At 36.2% G+C, this 12328-nt stretch overlaps 1 protein-coding gene across 1 annotated transcript in view; it reads left to right on the plus strand.

Moving 5' to 3' along the window:
- RNF2 (ring finger protein 2) overlaps positions 1 to 8418 on the plus strand; it is a 44667-nt gene extending 36249 nt beyond the window's left edge. Inside the window, exons 3-7 of the mRNA XM_070768573.1 lie at positions 1699 to 1859; positions 2464 to 2679; positions 4873 to 5145; positions 5949 to 6120; positions 6391 to 8418. Coding sequence (XP_070624674.1) covers positions 1699 to 1859; positions 2464 to 2679; positions 4873 to 5145; positions 5949 to 6120; positions 6391 to 6492 — 924 coding nt within the window. The 3' untranslated portion in view covers positions 6493 to 8418. The remainder of the gene's footprint in view (positions 1 to 1698; positions 1860 to 2463; positions 2680 to 4872; positions 5146 to 5948; positions 6121 to 6390) is intronic.
- The last annotated feature ends 3910 nt before the right edge of the window (positions 8419 to 12328 follow it).

The raw sequence follows: 12328 nt of genomic DNA on the forward strand, positions 1-12328 counted from the left end.
TTTAATGAAGTAAGGTAATCTGCTTAACGTTTACATGGTAGAAGGTCTGCAGATAGAAGAAAAGGTGTGAAAAACACTGTAGTGAAAAGAAAAGTGAGTTTTACTGACACCAGTCTGGTGTGTGATCCCTCCCCCTTTCCCCTCTGCAGTGCTACACAGATGCACAGGGCCAGGAATGCAAACCCAGATGGATGGTTTTCCAGGCTTGGGATTTTGCTAGGCAAGTTTTCAAGAGGCCGAGGGGGACAGGCTTGATTACTAGCTGGGTCATCATCATACCCTGTGTGATTCATAAAATGGAGGTTATAATTCCTAAGTCAAAAGTTTGTGTGCATATTAAACTAAGTAAAATGCAGAAAGTGCTTTATATAGAAAGGTTGAAATATAAGAGATAACTTGATAAGGGACAGTATCCACAGTTTCATTGTCTTTTTTTGTGGAGTCATCAATCTTTGACCCTACAGAGAAAACACAAGTATGATGGAGAGCCAGTGGAAATAGGAAGTGTCAGTAAGCCTGTTGGAAGCCCTCATTTCTACCTGCATCTTCCTTTTCATGGCCACTAACTAGACCTCTCCCCTCAATCCACAGGAGCATTGGTGCCTTTGTTCTCAGTGCTGCCTTGTGGGAAGGGTAGGTTGTGGTAGTGAGGCCAAAAGTAGGAGTTGCTGATCTGTGCCTTTGGGAGATGCGGCCTGAATTCTACATTGCAACTCCAAATGCATTTCTCACTGACAACAGTTTTAGTCATGACAGTTAGAAATACTAATACTTATTACTTCAGACAGACGTGCTATAGTTTAAATCAGTTTGTAGATTAGCCTGAGAACCTGACCACTTGGTATAAAACTGCTCTGTGGATCAAGAATTTTTAAGGTTTAAAAAGTGATTTTAAAACAAAATCCTATTAAACTGTGCATCAGTTTAGTTCAGTCACTCAGTCATGTCCGACTCTTTGCGACCCCATGAATCGCCGCATGCCAGGCCTCCCTGTCCATCACCATCTCCCAGAGTTCACTCAAACTCACGTCCATTGAGTTGATGATGCCATCCAGCCATCTCATCCTCTGTCGGGAAGTCCCCTTCTCTTCCTGCCCCCAATCCCTCCCAGCATCAGAGTCTTTTCCAATGAGTCAACTCTTCACATGAGGTGGCCAAAGTACTGGAGTTTCAGCTTTAGCATCAGTCCTTAGAGAATATTTAAATTCATATTTTAAAATCTTGATGGATGGCATGAAATATATAGTTTATTATCATAGTGGTGCACTTTTGCAGATGGAAGAATTTTTAGGGTTCCTTTAGTCTTAACTTCCTCATTTTTCAGGTAAGAAGACAATGTTAAAATATTTAGAGTTGCAGAGCTAGTTGTTGAACTAGAACCTAAGCCATCTGACTCCATATTCAGTGCTATTTTAAAATTATACCAGGCTAACTTACCATTAGTTGTCTTTTAAATATATGATATGCTATCTTTAACATTATGATAACAGATTTATATAATGCTTTGGTGCTGGGGCTGAGGGAAGTTGAAGGAGATTATAGATAAAACAAGATTGGTTGTGAATTGACAGTGATGGTGACTGGATGATGGCTGCACAGGTGTTCATTTTTGTCGCTTCTGTATTCTTATATGTTTGAACTTGTCCATAACTTTTTTTAAAAAAGGTAGCATTTAATTTTAAAGTGATGTTTTTACAGGAGGCAATAACAGATGGCTTAGAAATTGTGGTTTCACCTCGAAGTCTACACAGTGAATTAATGTGCCCAATTTGTTTGGATATGTTGAAGAACACCATGACTACAAAAGAGTGCTTACATCGTTTTTGTGCAGACTGCATTATCACAGCCCTCAGAAGTGGGTATGTTAAAATGAGTGACACCTAGGTATTTAAATTATGTGAGGACGGTATTCTAGTGCTTTATCTAAAGTCCAGGTTGTAATTGTTGGAGAATCTTTGTTTTGAAACAGTTGGTTTTATATAATTTTAGAAGCTTTTCAGGATGAGTTTTTATTTTGAGGAAACTACAAAGCGTGAAACCATGGCTTTTCCACTTCTTAGGTATGTAAAATAATACCCTGATGAAAGCTATTTTAATAAAATAATTGATAACATGAATATATATTAATGGATACTTTTTCCTTATATGGCATGGATATCAGAAAGGGGAACTTTATATTAGGAAAAACTAGATTTTCATTTCTAAATGGTTATATATAAATTATCACAAGGAAGTATTTAGATTTTTCTCTAGTGGCAAGTAGTAGAGAGTATCTCAGTTTTCAAAGATCGTGCTTATAGCCACTAGTCATATATTCACGGAAAGTCAGGTAATCAGTTTAAATTTCTGTGACTTAGTAAAGGTATTGGGGAAAAGATGATAATAATCTGGAAGCTGGCTATTTTTGTCTTCAGCCCAAAGATACTAGCGTTACTTACATTTCTTTTCCCTCTTTTTATTTAGCAATAAAGAATGCCCTACCTGTCGGAAAAAGCTAGTTTCCAAAAGATCACTAAGACCAGACCCAAACTTCGATGCACTCATCAGCAAAATTTATCCGAGTCGTGATGAGTATGAAGCTCATCAAGAAAGAGTATTAGCCAGGATCAACAAGCACAATAATCAGCAGGCACTCAGCCACAGCATTGAGGAGGGACTGAAGATTCAGGCTATGAACAGGTAGGGGCGAGAGGCAGAGACGGTGGCCGCTTTTCTTAGTGTTTTATTAAAGACTGAATTTACTTACCGCCTTCCATTTTGAAAAGATAAAATGCAGTAACAGTAGTTCTCTGTAATTAGTTTTTCATGCAGGTATACTATATGTTTCCTGGGGTAATAGGGGATTCCTTTAAAGTAATAGAATCTTAAAAACAAAACAGAAACCTCTCATATACCCACTTCTGTCTCCACTCACCACTGTACTTCTCTTCTTCTCTTCATAAGAGTTGTCTGTGCTCACCAGCTCCGATTTCTTCCCATTTTGAACTCCCCCAGTCAGGCTTCACCCCGACTCCTCATATCACCCTTGTCAAAGTTATCACTGACCTCCACATGGAAAAATCTAGTCACTGATTCTGAGATCTAATCTTACTTAATATTTTACACAGTTAATTTCTCTTTTCTCTTTGATTGGTTTTCTTTACCTATCTTTCAAGAGATCATATTCTCCTGGTTCCCTTTGTATGTCATTAGCTGTTTCTTGTCTCCAAACTTAACATGTTCAGTACTGAATTGTCAGTTTTTACCCCCTACTTCTCTTCTTTCTTGCTTGTTTCAGTTGATGGCAAAACCATCATCACACTTGCTTTAGCCAAAAATTTTGGGGTTACTTTTAATCTCTCTCCTTTTTTCCCCAGCCTGTATACCAGTCTGCAAGTAAATATATTTTTAGCTTTTACCATAATACATCCAAGTTGGTATAAGCAGCCACTGTCTTTCATTTGAAGTATTGAAGTAGCCTCCTGATTTGTCTTTCTACTTTTCCATGCTTACTGCCATACCATCTGTTCAAAGCACAGCAGCCAGAATGATAAGGTGAAAGTCAGGTCCAAATTCTCCTTTGCTTTGAGGCCTCTAATATCTTCTCTTCATATTCAGGCTAAAAGACCTTAATGGTAGCTTCCAAAGCCCTACATAATCTGAGCACTTTCTTCACCCCCACTCTTTTTTCTGCTCTGACATCTCCTTATATGTTTAGGCCTCAGGGGGAGTCAGGACTTTCCAAAGCCACATCCCAGTCTCGCGGCTTTCACTTTGGCTGAACATCAGAATCACTTGGGAAGTTTTTGAATCCTAGAGCCTCAAAGTTATCACTCCAGGCTAAGTAAATCAAAATCTTTGACTGGGGAATATGCATTCATATTTAAAGGTTCTAGAAGTGATTCTGAAATGCAGACTTTCAGTCTTCTACCCAGAGAAAGAATCCCCTTTGTGAAATCCTTTATAGATAGACTTTTGATTTTGCTTGAACATTTCTAGTGGTGGGAGTATGTGACAGAAGCTTTGTTCAGTTGTTAACAACATTATTAAAGCTTCTTCGGTGTTTTTCAGACTTAGCAAGCTTGTTTATGCCTTGGTGCCTTTATACTTACTGTTCTGTCTTTCAGGAACCTCTTCTAGATAATCTGCATGGCATACACTATTTTTTCAAGTGTCTGCTAAGTTTCCATTTTCCACCCCAGTTATAAAGTGATGGTATTGTTAACTGCCTTGACGGTCGTTTTGATGAATAAATAAGATGTGTGCACGAAGCGCCTTGCCCAGTTACCGGTTTATAGTATTTGAGCTTGTTAGAGAGATGCTTCTGTAGTCATGCTCTGTATTTAGATATCTCATCTTTTGCTTTAGAATAATTTTGCATTGCATTAGCCGACTTTGGGTGAGGTCAGCAGGCAGAGAGTGCTTACATATCTGAATTATACCTTTGTTTCGATTTAAAATCTCATAAGAAAAGTCTCCAAATGTAAATAAATATTTGCCAGTAGTCCCCATAATCAAAAAAGAAATTTTTTCAGTGAATGTAAATATTTGTTAAATTTGTTCGAATGTTTGCCTGTGTGTGTTTCCCTAAACTTTTCAGGGACATGTGGGAAATAGATGCCGTTATTCAACTTGGAGCAAATTCAGTTATTAACATGTTTTTAGAATTTAGGGGTTTTTTTTGTCCACACTAAAGTGGCTTCAAGATCTCAATTCCCCAACCAAGGGTTGAACCCAGGCCACAGCAATAAAAGTCTGGAACCCTAACCTCTAGGCTACCAGGGAACTTAGAATTTAATAACTTCAATGAATGTACTTCTAACTTGATGCATTAAGAAGGCCTACATGTAAATTTCATGCAACCTGTTTTTGTGTTATTTTCCTCTTAACTAGATTACAGCGAGGTAAGAAACAACAGATTGAAAATGGTAGCGGAGCAGAAGACAATGGAGACAGTTCTCACTGTAGTAATGCATCCACGCATAGCAATCAGGAAGCAGGACCTAGTAACAAACGGACCAAAACATCTGATGATTCCGGGCTTGAGCTTGATAATAATAATGCAACAGTGGCAATTGACCCAGTAATGGATGGCGCTAGTGAAATTGAATTAGTATTCAGGCCTCATCCCACACTTATGGAAAAAGATGACAGTGCACAGACAAGGTAAGTGTGGGTTAGTTTCAGATTGTCTGAATTTAGAATGGTTACTTTGGAGTTAGAAAGCAATTTCAGGTAAGAGTTAAGGGTGATATTTGTCATCCTATTGTTGCTGGAGGCCAGCTGGATAGTTTAGCTGCCTGCATTTTGTTTTCTTTATTCCTCATGTGCTTGCCGTCTACACATGCATATCTGAAAGGAATGACCCTCCTAGGCAGAGGAGGAGAAAGAATCATTTAAATGTCTTTACAGTAATGCTCGAAAATTTTTGGCTGGCCAGCATGGCTGCTTTATTACATCTCTCCAAAGAGCACATTACCTGCCATCAAGTGCAGATACGCATCAGGTTGAGTGAGTGATTGAATGATACATCATGCTTTAAAAAAAAAACATGAAAATTAGCACTTACGCTCATTCTGAAAAACCTAAAAAAGACAAGAAGAAATTTGCTTATATTCTTAGCAGTATTCTTGCTGCTATAGATTCAGAACTGATTGTTGGGGTTGAGCGGTATGTTCTGTTTTTCCTCTTAGTACAGCGTGTATTTGATTTTTGTTATTTTATGTCATATATTATGGATGGTAAGGTAGGTAGAGCTTTCATGGCCTGGTGGATGTGAGCTTGTACTTTTCTCTCTTCTGTACCTTTCAATAAGAAATTTTTAGATAATAGAGGAATAAATTTCTGATATTATTTTGTCAACATTTGAGATATTTGCATTTGGTATGGCTTTTTGGAAATGTTTTATAACTTACATACATTTTTATCATTAATCTAGAAATTAAGGTTTTAATGATTTGTTTTTCCAGATACATAAAGACTTCAGGTAATGCCACTGTTGATCACTTATCCAAGTATCTGGCTGTGAGGTTAGCTTTAGAAGAACTTCGAAGCAAAGGAGAATCAAACCAGATGAACCTTGATACGGCCAGTGAGAAGCAGTATACCATTTACATAGCAACAGCCAGTGGCCAGTTCACTGTAAGTATTTAAAATAATAGGCTGTTGATATTGGGGGCACTTTGAACATCTGAGAGTGGCAAGTTGTGGGGTGGGGCCTAATAAAATGGTGCATACACTGAAGAGAAATTGCAGCAGGGTAGTTAACTTGATATATCCATTTTTCTTTTATGAATGGTATAAGTGACAACGAGTTTATCCTGTTTTTTTTTTCAGATGGACTTTAATGTAGTTCCATCTCACTATTTTGTGCTTTGAGTAGTTTTCATAATTGTTTCTTTTTTGTTTTAGGTGTTAAATGGCTCTTTTTCTTTGGAATTGGTCAGTGAGAAATACTGGAAGGTGAACAAACCCATGGAACTTTATTATGCACCCACAAAGGAGCACAAATGAGATTTTACTAAAACCAGTTCTGAGAATGAACTTTTTTATAGCCTATTTCTTTAATATTAAAGATGTACCGTCATTACTTTTATGGACAGAACTTTGGATATGTTATTCAGTTTTCTTTCTGAGCCAGATTCGTTTACACTATTAGAATCTTTTCCCCTTAATTTAAGATCTCCTTTTTGGAAGGAACTGCAATTATTCAGTACTTTATTTTTCCTTTAAAAAGTATATCTAAATTGTATGTTTTCACAGAGTGTGGTTCCATTTGGAGCATCTTGGAGCTTTTGACCCAGGAATTTTTCATAGTTCTGTATTCTTAAGCGAAGATTTAGTTGGCCATCTTTCTCCCTCCCCTCAGAAGTTTTTTAGGCCTACAGAATGTTAAATATGTATTTTGACTTTTTTTCCTGGAGTCTTGTATATTTATAGTTTTCTATATAAGCTGTAGTATCTTCATGAAGACCAAGGCTCAAATTTACTGTGCTTAAAAAACAATTCTCATAGGATTATTATTTTCATGGTATTTTCTTCCATAATATCTCATTTTTAAAGAAAAGTTCTTTATGAACTTAGTGTCCATTGTCATGCAATGTTATTTTCTTCCATTTTTGTCCCTCTAAATTTGGAATTTCTGATCCTGGGAAAGAGAACCAAACAAGATCCCAAGTTCTGTGAGAACTTGGTTCATTCACAGATTTCATTGAAGAAAGAAAAATTAAATTGTTCTTATGTAGTTTTCAAGTGTGTATTTTAAAAAGTCTTTTTCTTTGTATTTTATTGTCACCTCATTTCCTTTATTATGTGTATGTTTTTTTCCTATTAAAATACCAGAGACATGGAGATATTTTGCACTTTAGCCTGGATGAAAAGTACAAGATATGTTCAAAGCTTCCCTAATTCTTTTCTTATTCATAGCTGCATAAGTTTCAAAAATAACATGGCACATAGAACTAACAATAGGGAAAATTTGCTTCTGTTTGAAAAGTGTGTTTAGCATTTTGGGTTGCCATATCAGTTTATAAATTTGGTGCTCTGCTAATTACACTGTATCTAGAGAAGCAAGCTAATGGAGCTTGAACCCTGCCTTGATGTGTAGTGAAAGATAACTCTGTAGAAGAATGTCAGCCAGAATGGTAAAGTCATTCTACTCTTCTTAATTTAGTTTTATAATGAAGGACAGTGTGTGGTGTCTGGACCCAAAATGGCTTTATGATAACAGGTCAGAAATAAGATTGACTTGTGTTGGTTTTTTTTGTCCCTGTCCTGATTTCAGGTATGTTTCCACGTTTAAATTATCACAGTATTTATGAAAACATATTTGCATTGGGAAATTAACCATAAAAGGTTTTTACCAGGGAAAGTTGCCCTCCAATACCATTGTAACTGAAAGCCTGTCTAGTCGCTGTAAATATTTACCTGTCATTTTTGACAGATCGGGGCCAGCTTGATGTTTTAAGTATTCACCCCAATATGAAAATTTAAAGGCTTGTTCAATTTTTTACCATTCTATTGAAAATATTTAAAATCTGTTTTTACAATTTTTTTTTTTTTTTTTGGTAATCTGTGCCATGAAGTTTGAAAACCACCAAATGTCAAGGAAAATTTTGTATTCAGTTCCTTTTCTGGTGTAATGTTAAATTGTATAGATTATTAATGCATGTCCACTGAATATAACCCTGGTTTTGTGATATAACTGCTTAGATTTTATTGGTGATACTAGATTAGTGGTTGCATTAAACAACTAAATTCCATTGTGATTATTAATGGACATTTGTCTTTAAGCAAAAAGTTATTTGTGAATATAAGCTTTGTGCTTAGAGAATGTATGTGTTTTTATCCATCAGTATGGGAGGATATAAATTCTTTGCATCATTAGTGAATTTACTGGATGTGTAATCCTTTGCAAAATATAATTACAGGTGTTTGATAGAGGACTGAGTGTATAGTGTTGTGTGTGTGTGTGTGTGTGTGTATGTTTGTGTGTGCTGGAGGGTGGGTACTGTTAAACATACTATTAACTATGAGTGTTTCATAAAGTATTATCCAAGTAACTTCTATGACCACCTTCTCAACTGAGAAATGAAAGACTCACTAAATAGGGCCTTGGGCCTTTGGATTATACATTATCATTTTAAATTTATTAATATTATGCTAAAATATATATAACCTAATTTATCACTTTAACCATACAATTGAATGACATTAAGATACATTCAGAGTGTTTTTTAGCCATCACTGCTATCTGTTATTTCTAGAACTATCATCCCAATCAGAAACTGTACCTGATATGTGATATACCCCAGGTAAACTCTATTTTTCTTTGAATTTGACTATTTTAGGCACATTATATATGTGGAATCTTGCAGCATTTGCAGCATTTGTCTGTTGTGTCTTAATGTCTTGTAGCATAATGGTTTTAAGGTTCATCCAAATTGTAGCATATATCAGAATTCCATTCCTTTTTATGTCTGAATAATATTCCACTGTATCCATTCATTGTTGATGGGTACTTAGATTAATGGAAACTATTTGCTATTGTGACTCATGCTGCTGTGACCATTTTTGTACAAGTATCTGTGAGAGTTCTTTAAGTTCTTTTGGGTATACACTTAAGAGTGAAGTTGCTGAACCACATGTCAATTCTATATTTAATTTTTTGAGGAACCTCAGACTTTTCCACAATGGCTGCACCATTTTACAATCCCCCCAGCAATACAGAAGGATTCCACTCTCTCCACTTCTTCACTAACACTTGCTGTTTTTGTTTTCAGTAGCTGTATTTATGGGTATAAAGTGTTATTTCATTGTGTTTTGGAGTTGTATTTCCCTAGTGGCTTGTGACGCTAAGCATATTTTCACGTGCTTACTGGCCATTTGTATATCCTCTGTGGAGAAATACCCATTTAAGTCTTTTGCCCATTTTTAATTGGATTGTTTGTGTGTATTGTAGAAGTTCTTAATATATTCTGGATATTAATCTGTCATCAGATATATGATTTACTCATGTATTTTCTCCCATTCTGTGGGCTGGCTTTTCACTCTTTCAGAAGTGTCCTGTGATACACAAAAGTTTTTAATTTTGATAAGTTCCAATTTTTCTATTTGTTGCCTGTGCTTCTGGTGTCATGTACAAGAATGCATTGCCAAATCTAATATCATGAAGATTTTCCTCCAAGAGTCTTTTTTTAGGTCTTTTTTTTCCATCTTGAGTTTTGTATATGGCAAAAGATAAGAAATCAGCTTTGTTAGCATTTGGATATGAAGTTTCCCCAGCACCATTTGTTGAAAAGATTGCCCTTTCTCCACTGAATTGTCTTGGCAGCCTTAATTAATTTTCAGTTAATGAAAATCAATTGACCGTACATATAGGATGGTTTATGTATGGGCTTGTGTCCCATTGGTCTGTATGACTTTTCTTTTGCCAGTACCACTCTGTTTTGATTACTGTACCTTTGTAATTAGTTTTACATTATCGTTTTAAGTCTTCTGAACACTGGGAACGACAATATTTCACTTGTACCTTTGAGAAAATTGAGTCTCAGGACTCTCAACTTGGAGAACCAAGCATGAAATAATTGAAATGCCAAATGAGAAAAGATCTCTCGTAAATTCCCACCACATTTCTACTTAGAAATACTTGGTTTACTAAGTCTTAGAAACATAATTATTAGAAAGGAAAAGTAATTAGTGTTCCATTGTTGTAACTATAAAAATGGCTTCCTTGATAACTTTTCTGAATTAATGGAGTAAGGACCGCTGAAAATCTGTTGTTCCATAAAAACAATGATAACACTAAAAGTTGTCAAAATCAACTTTGTCAGAACTCTAAAAAAAAAAAAAACTAAAAGCTTCCAGTAGTCTAAAAAGCATTTATTCAACAGAAACTGTAACAAAATGGTTTGTAACATTTTAAATTTCCCTGTCCATATTTCCTCAGTTCTAGGTCAGCTTTGAAAACAAGCAACCTTGCAACTGTTAAAACCAGCAGCCTAGTAACCACTGGAGGGAACTTGAAGCACCACAAAAAGCCCACTCTAGAGAATTGTCACTATTTGACCTGTCTGGTATCTCACTGAAAAGCTCTGTATTCTAAAGAGTTCTGTCTTTATTTGACCTGACTCCACTCACTCTGCAAAGATCTGTATCTTTACCCTGTTTACCATAGAAGCTACTTGAGGCTGTGATAACAATTGAGGCTAAACAGATGCTGACCAAAAACAAAAACAAAAAAATGTCATGTCTGTAGAGGGCTTTGAAAAGTTCCAGCATAATTCCTGGGAATCTAGAAGGCTGCATGTATAAGATATATGCATACCCAAAAGAAAAAGCATTAATCTAACCTGTGACAGAACTTGAGGCTCTGTGAGTAGGAAGTGAAAGCTAAGGCAGTTGTAAACTGCATGTTGAAGTGTTGAAGGCATAGCCCAATAGTTTCAAAGAGCACTTCTTCAAGATTGGGAGAGTTAACTGTTTAAAGGCATTAAAGAACACTGCTGTCCAATCATTAGCTGACCTCTAAGCTAACAAAATGGAGAAAGAAATGGCAACCCACTCCAGTTTTCTTGCCTGGAGAATTTCACGAACAGAGGAGCCTGGCAGGCTTTTGTCCTTGGGGTCGCAGAGTTGGACACAACTGAGCAAATATCATTCACATTTAAGCTAGCAAAACAGAATATAATGGTCACACACAGCAAAAAAATGCAGACTTTACAGAGTCAGTCCAAGAAGTTCTAACGCAGCAAAACCTGAGGAGGGGAAGGGATTCCTTGTTCAGAGTTGGCATGTTATATTATTTTAAATGTTTAGTTCTCAACAAAAATTTACAAGACTTGGAAAGAAAGTGTCTGGGACAAAGCCCAGGTGTTGAAGTTTTTAAGTAAAATTTTGTTAGCCTTTAAAAGCTTGTTCAGAGAACTAGAAGAAACCATGTCTTAAAAGCTAAATTTGAGAATAATCTTTCTCCAAATAGAGAATAACAATAAAGATAAATTATGATAAAAGAAGCAAATAGAAATCCTGATTGGAAAACTGTAACAGGTGAAATAAATTGAGTAGAGTCCCTCAAAAGCAGATTTGAACTGCTAGAAATATTCAACAAATTTGAACAGAGGTATTACTTGAGAGTAGCCTAATCAGAAAAAAAGGAATAGAAACACAGTATTGTAAATCAGCTATATTGTAATATGAAATAAAATTTAAAGGAATAAAGGGGGAAAACTACAGAGATCTCTGGGACACTATCAAGTATAATAGCATAATGGAGGTCCTAGAAGGAGAGAAGGGGTTACAGTATATTTGGAGAAATAATTGCCCCAAACTTCAGAATTTACAGAAAAGAATATGCACATCTGAGAAGCCTAACTACTGCTAAATAAGACTGGGTTTGAGAAACAGCAAGAGAAAAGTGATCACATATGAGGACTCTCTAATAAGATTAACAGCTTGCTTCTCATAGGAAAGTCATGGAGGCCCAGAGGCTTTGCAGGAAAAAGTCAACCTAGAATTCTATATGCAGCAAAATTACTCCTCAAAAATGAAAGAAATTAAGATGGTCACACATAAAAACAGAGCAAATTTGTCAGTAGCAGACCTGCCTACCCTATAGGAAATACTGAAGAATCCTTCAGGAAGAAATGAAAGGACGTTAGATAGTAAGTTGAATCCACATAAATAGTAGCACTGGTAAAGTTAACTGCGTAATGAAACATGAAGCACGGTAGGGACTTTTCGATTGTCCAGTGGCTAAGACTCCATGTTCCCAATGCAGGGGGCCCACGTTTGATCACTACTCAGGGTTGATTTCCCTTAAGATTGACTGGTTTGAGCTCCTTGCTGTCCA

The sequence above is a fragment of the Bos indicus genome, chromosome 16 (genome assembly GCF_029378745.1).
Source record: "Bos indicus isolate NIAB-ARS_2022 breed Sahiwal x Tharparkar chromosome 16, NIAB-ARS_B.indTharparkar_mat_pri_1.0, whole genome shotgun sequence".
NCBI classification, from domain to species: domain Eukaryota; kingdom Metazoa; phylum Chordata; class Mammalia; order Artiodactyla; family Bovidae; genus Bos; species Bos indicus.